The 17,335-nt window shown below is 42.2% G+C and overlaps 1 protein-coding gene across 6 annotated transcripts in view; it reads left to right on the forward strand.

Moving 5' to 3' along the window:
• RERE (arginine-glutamic acid dipeptide repeats) overlaps positions 1-17,335 on the forward strand; it is a 402,767-nt gene that overhangs the window by 163,564 nt on the left and 221,868 nt on the right. For 5 of the 6 annotated variants that reach the window (XM_030538001.1, XM_030538000.1, XM_030538003.1 and 2 more), the window contains exon 3: positions 1,837-1,907. The exons of the other annotated variant lie outside the window; for it this stretch is intronic. In XM_030538001.1, the coding sequence (XP_030393861.1) occupies positions 1,837-1,907 (71 nt within the window). The remainder of the gene's footprint in view (positions 1-1,836; positions 1,908-17,335) is intronic. 6 annotated transcript variants of the gene reach the window in all.

Here is a 17,335-nt window from a genome sequence, read left to right on the forward strand (position 1 = left end):
GGACAAAAGGAAATTGTACATGGAAACGTGCAGTAGCAATCTGGGGAAAAGCTAGTTTGGGGAAGTTCAGGATATACAGGGTAAAACTGGTTTATGCTTCAGTTTAAATAGTTGGTCCAAACTTGTTCCTATGTCCCTGCCACACTGGAGGATACTTTCCTTACTCCTTATTTAGGTGTTCCTGGTATGTACAACGCAAGTCCTATGGTCCCATGAAAAGTGGCTTGCTAGGAAGCCCAGTTGGATGGATGGTTTTGTGGTTAAGGCACTGGACTGGCACTTAAGAGATTTAATTCCTGGCACAAATGTTCTCTATGGCCTTGGCAATTTGCTTGATCTCTGGGTGCTGCAGTTTCCTATCTGTGTAATGGAGATATTTACTTTTCACCCCTCACACTTTTGTCCATGTAAACTGTAAACTTTTTAGGACAGGCTTCCTCTTCTGTGTTTGTACAGTTCCTAAACCACTGGGGCTAGTGGACTACTTTGAAGCAATCACTTACCTGCACTGTAAGGGTTAAGGTAACTTGGTCAGAGCCCCTCCTCATTGTAGCCTCCTGCATCAGTTATCCCTTCCCCTGCCTTTTTTCATCTTGTGGAACTCCACTGCCTTTTGCTGTGATACTACTACAGTCTAGCAGTATTGGATTAGGTTAGTAGCAATTGCATGGTAGACCACCAACTAATGTAGGGACTGGTGTTTAAGAAGGTAGCAGTTTTGAGGCATTATGTCACTGCCACATTTGAATGAGCTGTAAAACCTAGGTCCTCACCAATTACAGCCATGGCATCTATCACAGAAGTACTAGAGCCTTTGAGCCTGGTGTCTTGCTCAACTTCCAGCTTTGGTAACATTTATTATGATGATGCATTCATAAGTATAGTCATCTAAGCAGAAACTGCAGTTGTTTTCCCTTCATCTTTTTTCTTGTACTGTTATTAGGAAATAAGACAGTCGGAGAAAGGCTAGTTCTATTTTGAGCACCTGAGGTTTTACTAAGCTATATACCTTTTGCAGAAGTGTGTAGATTCATGGAGAATCTGAATAATTAGTTGTGTGTGAATATAAGTGAAAAGAGCACTGAGACTACCCATTAAATATTTGCTTGACTTTGTGAGCAACATCTCTGCTTTCTAGCAAGCTGTATGTGGATTTTCCCCTTTCTAAGGTCATTATCATTAACCAGGCAATTCGTTCTCCTTTCTGTGCAGTTTTTTTCTTTCTAAACCAATGCTTTTGTTGTGATTATTGCTGGGATTGTGTTTGTAACACAACAGATCTCATTTTACAGCAACCTTTTAGTGTCCAGTTGTCAAAAACAAACAAAAATAATTACTCAGCCTGTGTCATGTGAAATGTAATTTGAGAGAGCTCAGTTCTTCCCTGAGGAAAATCTGATTTGGCTTACCGCATTCCAGCTATGATTGGTTGCCTTGGTTTTCTTTTCAATTAGAAAAGAAAATATGTTAGTGTTAAGTTTTTAATAGTGAATTAAACAGAAGAAATTTTATTAGTTTTCTCTCTTGTTTTAGTCTGGTCCATAGGTTATGACCTCATCATTGTATTAGCTAAATTTAGAAGTCTTGTCTGAGTTTTTGTTTTCTGAACAAAACGTTGCATAAAAATTCACTTTGATTTTAATAAACTATTACTTTGTTTAGGATGAAAACTCTAGCTTCTATTTTTAGACCAAGCATAGAAGATTTACATTTTATATAATAAACATTGTGGTTCTCTTAGATTAGACTGTTTTTTTAATGTGTCCTGTTTTGTGTTCTTACTGTCTGAGGTACAGAAGTTAATTGCCATTATTTTAAATTATTTCTTTTTTAAAGATTGCGTATATATTGAAAGTCGCCGGCCGAACACCCCATACTTTATCTGCAGCATTCAAGACTTCAAATTGGTAAGCAGTGTTTTCCATGTTTTTTCCTAACACAGTGGTGATATTGCACAATCTCATACTCCCTTTAACCTTTCTCCTGTAGTAATACTTGAGTAACTTTGTCACTACTGAAACAGTGAGGTAGAGGCAGACCTAGTTGGTTAATTGGGAGAGACAGAGAACTCTTCACAAGGTTTTATAATCTACATAGCTACCTATTGTACTTTGAGTGCTCTAGGGGACATGGTATGGTAGTTTACTGTTTTGCTGGAAAAGCTGATTAAAGCATTGTCGGCAACCTTTCAGAAGTGCTGTACCAAGTCTTCATTTATTCACTTTAATTTAAGGTTTCGAGTGCCAGTAATGTATTTTAACATTTTTAGAAGGGCTCTTTCTATAAGTCTATAATATACATCTAAACTATTGTTGTATGTAAAGTAAATAAGGTTTTAAAAATGTTTAAGAAGCTTCATTTAAATTTAAATTAAAATGCAGAGCCCCCCGGACCGGTGGCCAGGACCCGGGCAGTGTGAGTACCACTGAAAATCAGCTCGCGTGCCACAGGTTGCCTACCCCGGTCTAGATACTATACTGTAATGATAAATTCTCTATAAATAAGTGCTGAAGATGGAGTTGTGGGCTATCAAGAGTTGTGGTTTGGTAGCCTGTTGGACTACGTGGATACAGGATTGAAGCTGAGATTTAATGACTCCCTCACCATCTCCTCTTAAGGACACTTGTCATGAAAACTGTTAGATTAAAAAAAAATCATTCAAATCTCCTTTCAAAACCTTCTATCTTAAATTAATTTTTTAATTTGACATGTCACCACAGTAAGAACTTGAGAGAAGTGTGATAGTGTGATTCCTTCCCCCCTCACCCACCAAATCCATAGCTTTGTAACATGAAATAAGTTTAACCAAATCCCTCTGCTAGTTTTAAGTGGGCTACACGCACTTATTATAGTGATACAGTACAGTAGGAAACCTCCACCTTTCTTCTCCAGGTGTTACAGCATAGGTGGCATCTGTTTTTCTCAGGCCTCTGTATACCTAAGAGTAATCAGGGTGAGTTAGCTAGAATGAGGTCCTTAACTGAGAATCTCCTTTATTTTAGCGGCTTTGGTGTCACAAATGTTTATATAACTTAAAAGTTAAAGCAATAAATAATTACAGGCCCCGGGTGAAATATTACTAGTTTAGATTACCTACCATCTGTTTCTGCTAAAGGTTCTCTTTCCTTTCTCCGGATGCTCCCTTCAACCCCCAGTTAATTTTGCAGGGCTGCAGTATGGGAGAACGTGTTCTCTCCTTTCACTTGTTACATTGATGGCTTTCTTCTTCAATATTTGTCCATGCTAGTTTTCTGTTTTTCCAGAGGTCTCCATTATTTACAGTATCCGTCCTTTCAGGTAATTTTTCACACCCTTCCCTGACTTTTCTGAAGCCTAGCAGCTACCTGTTTCTTGAACTTTGTTATTACTTCCACATTTGCTGCTTTTCTGTGATCTCTAACAACTACAATACAGTTACACCATGAAAAATACTTAAGTGTAAAAAAAAAAAAATGTTGGCTTCTAAGAATGCGTTAAACCCCATTTGTACAATTTTTGCACATTAGCAGGTGCCTTCATGTTTCAGCGGAATCTCTCATGAAATGCCGAATTACAATGTGATAGTTGCCATTCTAGATAGAAGTTCCTGCTGAGTTACAGTAATTGCTCAGGGTATTAACAGCAATAAAAGCTGAAGCTTCTGTTGTCAGTATTGGTCTAGTACAACACATTAAAGCTGTCTGCAAAACAATGTGGGAAGCAAAGTGCAATATATTTTGATCCTTTTTTTAAAAAAAACCAACCCCCAACAACCTCACACGGTGTTTCTTACATTTGTTTTTGTTTTGAGGTTCTGTATGCAGCTCACACTTGCAGGGATTTATAATAGTAGGAATGCTGCTGATTCCTATTTATGGAAGGAATATAGTTGCTGGATGCCTATCCCCTTCACACTGTAGGTTCTTTAATTCCCCTGATGGTTTTGTCAATAAAATCGGGGGCATAATGAACGCTTAAAAAGAGACTGATGTTGGTTTTGCTAACAGAAAATGGATCTGCAGTGTTTTTGTCATGGTTGATCTATTTGCTGAGGAAAGGGTAGTGTGTACAGTGGAAAGGACACTTGATCTCTCTGCTATGCCAGATTCCAACAAGAAAACACAATTTTGTTTTGCCCTTAGCAAAACATGTCAAGTGAAGGGGAAAAAAAAAAAAGCAACATCTTTGAAATGTCACCAACTAATTAAGTACATTATCTTCTTGGTTATCATAAACTGAATGTGGGTTTGGATGCACAGCTGACAGTTTTTTACTTCCTTGGTGGTTCAGGCGATTTTGGTGCAATCCAGGCACAGAACTTTTCCCTCGTTATATTTTTACACCCAGAATTGGTGGGGGAGGGGCGGGGAAAGAACAATTGAGCATATATGCCAGGTTCAGTCACCGAGACCTCCTTGGGACTGTCACCTGACATGCTGGAATTACCTCTGAGCTTGTTTTCCCTGCCAGCTTGGGACTCCAGAACCCTGTCTTGTTGAGCCAGACACGCTAGCCTGCTGCAACACAGACCCAGGTCTGGTCCATACCCCCAAAGCTGCAGGCTATAACCAAAACTGCTCAGCAGGTCATCTGTCTCCAGCACCCAGACACCCATTCCCAATGGGATCCGAATAAATCAGTTTTACTCCGTATAAAGCTTATTCAGGGTAAACTCATAAATTGTCCACCCTCTATAACACTGTTAGAGAGAGAGGCACAGCTGTTTGCTCTCCCAGGTATTAATCACTTGCTCTGGGTTCATTAATAAACAAAAGTGATTTTATTAAATATAAAAAGTAGGATTTAAGTGGTTTTAGGTAATAACAGACAGAACAAAGTAATTCACCAAGCAAAAACTTGCAAGTCTAAGCCTAATACATTAAGAAACTGATTACAGGTAAAATCTCACCCTCAGAGATGCTCTAATATGTTTCTTTCCTGGACTAGACGCTTTCCTAGTCTGGGCCCAATCCTTGCCCCAGTACAGTCCTTGTTAGTCCCAGCAGACATCTTAGGTGGAAACCAGGGATATTCTCGTGACTGGCAGCCCCCTTTGTCCTGTTCCACCCCCTTTATAGCTTTTGCACCAGGCAGGAATCATTTGTCTCTCTGGGTCCCACGTCCCGCCCTCCCCAAATGGAAAAGCATCAGGTTTAAGATGGATTCCAGTATCAGGTGACATGTTCACATGTCCTGTGAGACCCCAGCCTCCATTCTTCCAGGGCTGGCCTGCACACATCCAGGAAGGTTTGCAAGTAAACAGATCATTTACAACCAATTGCCCTAGTCAATGGGAGCCATCAAGCTTCCAAACCACCACCATTAATGGCCCACACTTTGCATAATTACAGTAGGACCTCAGAGTTACTCTTCATATTCCTAGTTTTAGATACAAGAATGATACATTCATACAAATAGGATTAACACACTTAGTAGATTATAAGCTTTGTAATGGTACCTTACAAGAGTCCTTCTGCATAAAGCCTATTTCAGTTACATTATATTCACACTCATAAGCATATTTCCATAAAACATCATGGAGTGCAACGTCACAATTTGCATTTTACAAATAGTGACAGTGGGGTCCAGAGGTGAAGTAACCTGTCTAAGATGATGACAAGCAGCTTCGCAACGGAGCTGAGACTAGAACCCAAGAGTCTTCATTCCTGGTACAGTGCCTAATTCCTGTGTGTCTAATTACATGTAGAGAAAATGTACCAGGGATTTACGCCTCTGGATATGGCTACTGAAATTTCCTTTTCATTCTGAAACCTTAAATTGAAAACAGACTTCGGTCTTCCAATAATAGGTCTTAGATCACCACTGTTCCACCCCCCGCCCCCAGATTGCCAAATATGACACCCAATAATTGCAGTGATATATCCAAACCCTTCTCCTAATTTAAAAAAAAAAGAAAAGAAAGAAAAAAAAAGAGATGCTAGATATACCCCTAGAATGGCTGAGATCTCATGCTGAAAGACTCCCTTTTCACTTTAATAAAACTTGATCAGGATGACTAATTGTGTAATTAAAATTTTCTTGCCTGTCTCACCTCTGCTAAAATTCAAGTGAATTAGACAAAAGAAGTGGTAGGGGAGAGAGAGAGGATGACAGTCAGCTTGATGGATCTGTATGGACTGAACTGTCATTGCTGCCTCTGGAAGTGATAGGCTCACATGGCAAATGTTGCAGATTGTTTCAGAAAAGCCTATAGTCTAATCTCTAGATTTTGCTGCCTAGGAAAAAAAAAAATCGTCCTCCCCTCATATTCTCTTTCAATCTCCCGCTGTCATAGCATGTACGTTGCTATATTTTCTCACATTAGTATATTGCATTTATATTACAAGTACCTCTGACACTTTAAGATGAATCAAGTCTGCTAAAGGAGATACTAGAAGAACATCTCTTTTCATTTCCTGAAGAACAGTCCCTGCTCACCAATAGCCATTAGGTCCCAGTGATAAAGCTTTTGTTACTACTTCTGTTCTGTTTGTAATCTGTCTCTACTGCTGTGCTGTTCATGATTTTGTTTCACTTCGACATCTACAGTGTTGAGGAGCTGGTTCATTCTCTCCATAAATTGCTCCTCAAGTGTGAATGAGTCTAGGAGCAGCAGCAGACTTGGTTCCAAAGCTCATTGTTACAGACTTCATTTGAGATCAGAAGCTAACCCTTCACATTTTTCTATGGCACCTGGAAATCATTTGGGGGCTAGAGGAAAGAAAGCAGGAGGAGATGATAAAGTGATTTTGCCTTGCTAGGTACACTGTATTAGAAATTGTCACCGATAACATTTGTGCTCTCCTACGTAAGGCATTTCAATGATGGCTGTCTCCTTCAAATAGTCAGTTACAATAAAACTAACTGTAAATAATTGTGAAGTAAAGAATGATGTCTGAGATGATCTAAAGATAAACCTGTATCCTCTGGAATAAAATCTCTGGATGAAATCCTGGCCTCATTGAAGTCATTGGCAAAACTGCCATGGACTTCAGTGGCATCAGGCGTCTGCTCTCTCTTCGGGCAACAGCTACTTGAACTTCTAAGAATGACGCTTCCCTCCATAAGCTGAGTATGGTAGTGCCATGGAGTCCATTTTCTTTTTTCTGTGTCACTTATAGGCCAGTTGGATATCTTTGCTTATGTCATAAGCAACCTGAGTAGCCTCATGGGTTTCAGTGGGACTACTCAATATGCATAAGAGTATCAGTCTGACCCTATTTGTTGGCTGTATAGTGGCTACTAAAGATTAACTTCTAGCAGACAACGCCTCCAATTTAATAGTTTTAGTATCTTTTGTAACATTTTGTTGTTAATCCATACAGTCTCTGATTGGTTCTGCTATTCTCTATCTGTACTCAGGACAGTATCTTTCTTTTATGATATGTTAGTCATGCTGACCTAGAACTGACATTCATAGTCTCATATGATGGTGGAAAACTGGTACAAAAGATGTACTGTAGTCAGTTACTGCTAGCCCAGATATCTGTGTTACACCTATCTAATAACTCAGCCCGAAAATAATTCGCTCAAAGGCCTACTCTACATTGGTGGTGCCAGGCATGAATAAAGGTTGCTGTCCTAGCCTGGGGTAGGAACTCACTGAGAGCTAAATTTTCAGGTATAATGGTGACAGACATTGTGCCCTTGCCAAGTGGGAGACGGTATGCCTTGGGCTAACATTAGTTAGGAGCTCTTCTCTTAGGGAGCTAGTGTCACGTGACAGCCTTTTCTCTCTGCCATTGCACCACTGCAGAGTGTAATACCAGCTATCACTGTAGGAAGCACATTATCTTTTAAAAAGTACATTTAGGGATTGTTTATGGTTTAATGACTCTTGAGAGAATGAACATGAACTAAATATATACAACCGTGTCAAAAACTTAACAGAAATACCAGTCTGTCATGAATTTTTTTGGCCATAACTTACTTTCTTGTTCTGAAATATGTTCTAAACATGATAAATGACCCTTTAATGAAAAGCCTCAACTTTTTGTTGAAAATTACTTTGAGGAAATTTGTGTTGATCTGAAGGTGGAGGGTGGTTAATAGAATGTTGCTAAGGAAGAAAGGATTTAACAATATTGCTGGTTTTTCAGTACCAGCATCTCTGTGCCAGTCATGAGTTTAATAAACATTTCACTCAAATTTGCTATGAAAGGCCCACTTTTTTTTTTTCCAGAATTTAATTGGATTAAAGTACTGCACTTTAAGGCCAGAGGAAAAAGATAACATTCATGTAACTGTATTTAAGCTTCAATAAAAGTGAAAATTCAGCCACAAATTGCTTAATAAATTCTCAGTATTTATATTTCAAGCTTTGAAAATGGCACAGTTGGTAAACTAAAAAAATTTAACTGCTTGGTGTACATGGTGGTGGTTCACTTTGAGAGCTGTTTTGTTGAGAGCATTAATATACTCAGCTTTTTACTTGGGGGATAAGAAAACTCTCTGTTCATGATCAAATTCAGTATGAATGTAATATCTGATACTGCGCGTCTTTCATTGAGGACTATATCATCATAGGCAGAGGGATTTGATGATCTAATGGGTTTTTCCATCTTTGATTACCATGTTTCTGATGAGAATTTGCATTCCGGGTTGGTCTGAAGTACATACAGAAGGTCCTTCACCAGGAAGGATGGGTTTGAGGTTGAGCGAGGGAACAGAAGACATATTCGGTTAAGAGAATGCTGCCATGGGATTTATGAAGTAGACTTTTCGCTCATTACAAACATGACTTAGAAGTTTGAAACTGGAAATAATTAACCAGTTTTTTCTTCAGTTGAATGAATACACATTGGTAGTTGTTGAAGGGTTGTTTGTGAATGCCAGACTGCGGGAACTGAAGTATTTACCTTTGGGGTAGGGAGGGAAGCATAAAGAAAGACATTAACTTTACATATTGGTTTTAGGCCTATTGACCATAACGCTCCCTTTCAAATATTCTCTGTATATGTTCTGTGAGGTCTTTACTTTTCGCTTACTGCAAACACCTATTTTAGGACTGCCTCTCAAGGCCCCTTCAAATGCTCTATATTCTGGAGCAGAGTGGGGTGCACATTCCAGCTTTGAAAAACGAGGGCCACTTAGGCATTACAAGAGGACACTTGTACCCTCCACTCACTTTGCAACAAATCTTTATGCTACCCAACTACCAAGAATCATGCCCGTTGTGACAAAGTTCCTCCTCTACCTTGGTGGGTCCTGCGCTTATTGGCAGATTTGCTCACCTCAGTGATCTCCCCCACAGTCTGGATGAACTCCTCTTGAGTCTGATCAGGAGTTGGGAGGTTTGGGGGGAACCCGGGCCCGCCCTCTACTCCGGGTTCCAGCCCAGGACCCTATGGATTTGCAGCTGTCTATAGTGCCTCTTGTAACAGCTGTGTGACAGCTACACCTCCCTGGGCTACTTCCCCAAGGCCTCCTCCAAACACCTTCTTTATCCTCACCACAGTACCTTCCTCCTGGTGTCTGATAACATTTGTACTCCTTAGTCCTCCAGCAGCACACCCTCTCGCTCCCAGCTCCTTGCGTCTCTTGCTCCCAGCTCCTCACATGCACTTCCTCTCCTCTGGCTCCTCCCCATCTGACTGGAGAGAGCTCCTTTTAAAACTCAGGTGCCCTGATTAGCCTGCCTTGATTGGCTGCAGGTGTTCTAATCAGTTTGTCTGCCTTAATTGGTTCTAGCAAGTTCCTGATTACTCTAGTGCAGCCCCTGCTCTGGTCACTCAGGGAACAGAAAACTACTCACCCGGTGACCAGTATATTTGCCCTCTACCAGACTCCTGCACTGCCCACCCTCCACCCCAGACCCCGTGGACTTTTTTATCGGGCCCCTGCCCCGTGGACCCAATCGGCCCCCTCACTCTTTCACTGCCAGCCGGCTGCATGATCTGCAGCTGGTTCTGTTCCAGAACGCGCCACAGAAACATCTGTACACGCTCGTGCTCCATACCCTTCACTACCTCACCCTCGCGTCCCACCCCGATACGAAATGGCAAGACCTCCTGCCACCTCTCGAGGATGCGGAGCCCCAGTGGGCCAGCTTGTACTCTGCCCTGCTCCCAAGGCCCGCCGGGGATATCAGTTGGCGGCTCCTTCATGGGGCCGTGAGCACGGGCGTGTACTTGGCGCGGTTCACCTCTGTCCCTAGCACCTGCCCTTTCTGTGGTGAGGAGACCTTGGTGCACATTTATTTGGAGTGCGCCAGGTTGCAGCCTGGCTCCTCCTGAATATTTTCTTGCGTTTTTGGTTGCACTTTTCCCCTCACCTTTTTATCTACATGCTCCCCATCCGTGGCCCCACACAGTCGCGGGATCTCCTTCTCAACCTCCTTTTGGCTCTGGCCAAACTGGCCATCTACAACACCAGGGAGAGGAGGTTGGCCGACGGGATTTCCTGCGACTGTAGGGCCTATTTCCTTTCCTCTGTCTGTTCACGCATCCGGGCAGAGTTCCTCTGGGCAGCATCCACTGGCTCCCTTGACGCCTTCGAGGAGCAGTGGGCCTTGTCCGGGGTTCTCTGCTCGGTGTCCCCATCAGGTTCCCTTCGTTTAGCCCTATGACCTCACTCCCGATCCTGTTTTTTCATTAGTTGTCCCCCGTAATTACTTGGTGTCCTAGACCTGTGGGTCCTCCACCCCCGCTGGATGCCAATAGGACCAGACTCCTGCACCCCACTGGCTTGGGTCTGTCACATTGTATTTTCTAAAAGCTATTAATTTTTTAAAAACATTAAAGTACTGTTGTGATAATCAAGCCTACAAATTTACCCTGAGTATGAGTTTACCTGTGTAAGAAGAGAGTGTAAGTGGAATGGTACAATAACCTACAACAAGAAATGCTAATGGGAAAAGTTGCAAAAGTGAGACACTGACTTAGTACGAACAAAAAGGCAGACTGATATTTTTCAAGGACTGTGTTAAGATGAGTGGTAAATAAGAGGAGTAGAGGACCAGAAGAGAATGGATCAGAAGTGGTGTGTTGCAAATTAGGCCTAATTGGTGGACAAAATAATGAAGGGATGGACTATTGCACTCATTACTCCCTTTTGTGGTTCTTAAAGAAACACTAGTAGAAAAGCTGACTGTTGACATGAACTTCACTATCATGACTGCCATCCCCACCCTCTCCTGGGAACCTGGACCATCTGCATCCTAATTCTGAGAAATGTTCTGACCAAATCACAGAGAGGGCCAGATAACATCATCCCCTCCACTGACTCCAGCTAAATGCCAGCCAGCTGGGATATGAGACTTTATCCCCCCCGCATCCCTTTTCCTCCGTGTATCCTTGTTCTTCTGTGCCTTATTTCTTCTGTCCTATCTCTTTTCCTTCTGTGTTGCAACGTTGCTGTAAGCTTGTGACCAGCAAGAGGCAGCTAAAGGCAATGTCCTAAATAGCCCGCTGCTGGTACAAGTTTACCTGGTCTCAGAGTGACTGAGAAGATTGTGTGCTGTCTCTGTTTTCCCCCCAGCAGTCAGATGGCAAATGCAAGTCAAGGTCAGAGACAGAAGCTGCATTTTCTGTCTCTGCTAGTCTTCTCTCTCCCCATCTCCCACTATTTTGCATTAAACCAAGCCTGTGCTAACAGAACCCAAGTTCTAAAGATACCCTCTGCTTTCAGTTTGGACGTAATATGCACCTAGAGTGAGGCGGGTGGGAGGAAACAGGCCAGGTCTTGGGGAATCTTCATTGCTCTCCTCAGAGGTTTCATCCTATTGAGTCTTTACCATGGGCCTGATTTTTCAGAGTTGTTGAGCACTCACAGCTCCCACTGACTTGAGTGGGAGTTGTGGGAGCTCAGCGCTTCTGAAAACTGGACCTGTAGGTTCTTAGTATTTGCCTGGTCTGGTATCATATAATGCAGAGTTGCTTTCTCTAAGCTGATCACATGGAAGTGAGAAGTTGTTCCTGCAGTTCGTGGGCTGTGGCAAATCAATTTCCTTGTGAATGGAATGTCTCATGGAGCTGCAACTGATTTACTGATTTTGTACTGTGGTATTGGCTTACATTTTTAGGACTGATTTTGTTAGGATTCATTTTAATGTTTGGATTTTAAGAAATTGGTTAAACTTTGAGATTTGCGTGAGTGCGTGGTATGAAAAGATATTACAGAGAAACTGAGTACCATCAATTCATTTGCAAGAAAAGTTTTGATTTTTATTTGGTACAGTGAGGAACTAAGGTTCTCCACAGTATGTTTGAATATAAGAACACTTAAGGGAAAATTCAGTTCTCTTTGCATGCAGATTCACCATGGGACATTTGAGGGAGTGGGAGGCAGTTCCTTTAATTAAGCCCCCACCCCCACATGAGAGAGAGAGAGAGAGAATTCCTCCCATGGGAAATACCACACATTTTTAGGAACCAGAACGAGTCGGGAGTCAAGAGTAAGGCAAAACTCAGCATTTTTAAAGGACACCGTTTTAAATCTCAGACCTTATTTTCATTCCTCTGAACCCTGCTCAAAAAGATCAATAGTAGCTAGAAACTGAGAGTGAGTGCAAACTTTCACTTGCACATTTTAGCTGCTGGCAGCCTGCTGAGATCTACCAGTGCCAGGTTCAAAAACCAGCTGCACGTTGTAGGAGCCTTTTAGCTCCTAAAGTTGGTAGGATTTCAAGATGGAGTTAAAAACAGCAGAGAAAATACTTTCAAGACGTTTTTCCTGCTGTGCTTGTTCCCTGACATAACAAATTCTTGGAAGGCAGATAAGCCGTGTGCTGGCCCAGTTAACGCCTCTACTATTCAGTCAGATTTTGACTTTCATGATATTAGTAAATTTCTATTCCCTTTAGGCAGTTTTTTCTAGCTATTTCTTTCTGTAAGAGTTTTACTGCATTTTCCATTTCTATGTTGCTTACTAACTAGGATTTGCTGAATTGATTGTAAATTTTACTCATTATATTGATTTCAGCAAACTTTTTGTCTTTCCATTAATTCTGGGTGACTGACTCCCTGCAATTGATTACCTATATTTCTGTTGGCAGCACAGGGCTCTGTATGCTGGAGATTTAAATGTAAACATGTTTGGTAGTCCTCTCACAAACCCTTCTACTGTGTTTCAAAAGGATTCTATAGGAAGCCCATACATCTTCTGGCAGTTGACACAATGCAGCATAAAGATAACTTTATTGATTGCTCTTTAAAGACGAGGAGTGTTGCCAAAACCATTTTTGCCTGATCTGAATCAGATCCAGTTGGCAAATCTTCCACCAGGCACCGAGATCTAATAAATTCCACAGGCGCGCACAGATCTAATACAGTGTAATGATAGAGCTGTGGGAGAGAAAAAAATGATTATAGGGTTCCAGACAATATCATTAAATTTCCTTGCTATAATACACCAGATGTCTTCACTAATAGACTATTTTTTGTTAATTTAGCTTTTATAGGATCACATTTGATCGTTTAAGTTTCTTGATGTAAGTGTTGAGTTATAAATTTTAGTGTGTGCATGTGTGTTCACAAAAATGACAGCAGAAACTCACAGGTGTTAAGAGCGTATACATGTCCATTTGTAAATACTTGAGCAGAAATTAGATTATTGTAACAGGAACCTTAACTTTTTCATTACTAACTAATAGCCTATTGTGTTGAAGGAATGGTGGAGGGCGAGGACAGGAAAGCTGAAAGATAGAAATGAAAAATGTTCCATATGAATCCCTTTTTGATCAGACAAGGATGGTTTTTCCAGCTGCCTGCAGTACTAGGTTGTTTAAATACAAATTACATGGCAGTGAAACAGACTTCTTCTCCAAAGCAAAAAGATGTACAGTGTTGTAAAATGGGCTTAAAGTGAACATTTGTTTTCTTTGTAATGGAATGTACTGCTGTACTGCAGTACGTAGTTCATTTTTGTTGCACCTGTGTTTTTTCTCCCTTAGAAGAACAAGATGCCCATGTATTTGAGTTGGATCACTTACAGTGCCCATTTTTAGCCAGTGCTTTTGGTATGCTCTCAAGGCAGCAGTTTTGTTGAAGTGACACATCACAGAATTACAAGAATGCAAAACAGTGCTCACTAGCTATTGTATTTGTGTTAATTCTTTGAGTGCTTGTCCATATGTGTATGGATATGCATGTGCTCTGTGGACCTGAGACTGGAGAATTCTTGCAAGCAGTGTCCATTGTTCCCCCCTGTGCCCTTTCTCTCCTCATGCTCCTATCTGAGGACATTGAGGGCAGTGTGGATTGACTGCCTCTCCAGTTCCTTCTGCCATGTGGTCTGAGTCAGAATCTCCAGTGTCTGGAGCATCTCCTTTTTCTTGAGCTTGATCCTGGTCTTCAAACTTGTAAATATTTCCAAGTTTTCTACCATTTTAGATCTATGATATAGTTAGTGTGAATAGTTTTATAAGTGTAATTAATGAATGATAAAGTAGCAAAGGGTCCTGTGGCACCTTATAGACTAACAGATGTATTGGAGCATGAGCTTTCATGGGTGAATACCCACTTCGTCGGATCCATGTAATGAATGATAAGTATCCTCCACCCTAAGGAAACCTTCCCCTTCCTCGGTATGGGAAATACTGGGCTTTAAAAACTGTCTCCTGTCCCTCCTCTTTCGTGGTCAGTGACGATCACCAGCACTGCCTTTATTGACCCAGAGAAATGTATATCTCCATCAAGTGCAATGTCTACTGCTCTTTCTCCAGCCGGAAACAATAGGTGACCGAACACGTCTTAAAAAGCACTTTATGGAGAAAGCCATAGGCCTCACTCAGACCATGACCAGAGTCATTGAGAAGTATGCATTCTAGATGAGATCTGACACATGAGCAGGGAAGAGCACAACCAGGAACCTTTTGTCAGAGTTTCCTTGTGAGAACAGGGAGTATTTTCATAAGCACAAGAACAGGCACTCCTCTGAGCATGTTCCGAAGAGGACAGATCCCTCCTGACCTGTCCAAGTTGGAAGAGCCTTTGCACCCAGTTTGCAAGGATTTAAGATATCCTAAGGACAGTGATAAAAGGTGCATAGCAGCAAGACTTCACCGATATCAGACTCGACACTGACAATGATTCTGCTGCGGTACTGTCCAGTTTGAGATACCAAGAACCATCAGTGCCATCGAAGAGCACCTGACTGGAGACTTAGTCACTGCTGGTACCGCTACATCCCTGTATGGATCTGCCAACTAAGAGCTTTTGCACATCGATTCCAATGGGACAGCCAGACAAGACCTGGGCACTTTTGGGAGAGCGTGAATATATACCACTTCATAGGAGATCTTTGTTCTCCTGGATGAGCAGCGTTTCCTGTTGTCGAGACCTATCCTCACTTTGGAGGTTTTAATCCCATCAGGAGAAATGGGCTATGGGGAAAGAAGTTCGTCCCCAAATTTTGTCTACTAGCCATGGTTTTCCTTCAATAGAACCGATGACATTGCCAATTGAGCTGGATCTGAACCTTTCATCCTTAGGAGAATCAGATGTACAGGAGCAACTGTCATTGATTCCACCAAGAGAGAGGAAGCCAGCTAGGAGATCAAGAGCTTCCTGGAACCAGCCTTGTCTGGTGGTTCATCATGCCTTGGGGACCTCCGCAACCCAGCTTTGACCCCTCATACAGGTCCTGTTGGGTCCCATGGGATGAGTACACATGACACCCTGGGTCTTTGCCATCTAATAGAGAGTCATATCACTTCTTCCCTTCAAGAGTGCAACTAGAACTTCCTCCTGAGCATGTAGAAGAGGAGGGGTATGAGCTGGATCTGCCAGTATTGACGGGGTATCTTCCTTATCTCCTGTTGAGGCAGTTGCTCCAGCGTTCTTGTCTCTTCTGGATGACCAAAAGCAGTTCCAGACACTGCTATGGAGGGTGGTGGAAGAGTTTCAGATCTCTAGAGGAGGTCCAGGACACACAGTGTAACCCTGTGGACATTTTGCAAACTGTGGGATTCAGCAGGGCAAGGGCTATATGGCATACACTAGTAACATGCATCTCTACTCTCAAAGGGGCAGAGTTTGTCCTCGCAGAAGGAGTTTGTTTTTATTTACCCATACTACACTGAACTCCAAGTATGACTTTATAAATTATTCAAAGCTTCTAGATTTCAAAGACAAATTGCCACAGGAAAACAGGGCTCAGTTTAGGCCTTTATCGAGGAGAGCAGGCTGGTGGTCAGAACTTTGCTACAGGCTAGACTCAATGCTGCTAGTACAGCAAGATCAATGGCAACTGCCACTGTGATGCACTGGGAACATTACTGTCCCTGGAAAAAGGAAACCGCTCTCAGTGTGAAAGATGCATACTTTCATGTGCACAGTCACCTTTCCCACAGAAGATTCCTCAGGTTTATGGTTGGTCTGAACCACTGTCAATGGAATACTTCTGTTTGGTCTAGCAGCAGCACCCTGGGTCTTCATGAAAGCATTTTGAATAGTAGCAGCAGTAGCACAGTTCAGGCAGGGTGGCTCCACCATCTTCCAGTGTTTAGATGACTGGCTTCTCACATGTGGGGTATGTCTAGAAGTCCTGACATCAACTTTGTTACTGCTCCATCTCCCAGAATCCCTGGGAAAGAGGGTGAAGAAAAGTCTACTCTGTAGAATTTATAAGAGCGACCTTATACTTGGTCAAGATGAGGGCTTTTCCCACTATGGATAGATTTCATGCCCAGAGCAGTCTGATAGGCTGGGTTATATACAACCCTGGAACACCAGTTCAGGTTTGCCCTCACTCTTTTAGGGGCATTTGGTGCCATGTACTTTACGTAATGCAGTTAACCAGACTTCACCTCCATTGCCTGTAGTCTTAGTTTCAAACAGTGTATACACCAAACAAACAGAGCATGAAAACCGTAGTGACAACTCACATCAAGGTGAGAGCCTCGCTGACTTGGTAGACAGATCATGGACAAGTGTGCATGGGTGTTTCTTTTTTAGCCCTTACTCCCAACAAGATGACTACAGATGCTGCCTTGTTAGGCTGGGAGTTTCACATGGATGGCCACATGGCGCAGGGGACTTGGATGTTGCAGGAAACCAGAATGCACGTAAATGTTCTGAAACTCAGAGCAGTCTGAGAAACCTGCAGAGCTTTTATCAAGTCTTGTCGTATCTTAATAATGTCAGATGATAAAACAACTATGTTCTATATAAGCAAGCAGGGAGGGGAAGGATCCATCTCCTTTTGTATAAAAGTGGTCAACTTATGGAACTGGTGTATCAGAAACCACATCACCTATCGGCAGCGTTCCTCCCTAGAGCCCAGAATTTGCTGGTGGACAACTTCAGCAGGCACTTCACTGTTGATCTCAAGAGGGAGTTACACTATTCAGTGGTGAACAGCATCTTCACTCACTGGGGAATTCCCACTTTGAATCTGTTCGCCAGCCAGACAAACT

This window comes from Gopherus evgoodei, chromosome 18 (genome assembly GCF_007399415.2).
Source record: "Gopherus evgoodei ecotype Sinaloan lineage chromosome 18, rGopEvg1_v1.p, whole genome shotgun sequence".
Classification (NCBI taxonomy): Eukaryota; Metazoa; Chordata; order Testudines; family Testudinidae; genus Gopherus; species Gopherus evgoodei.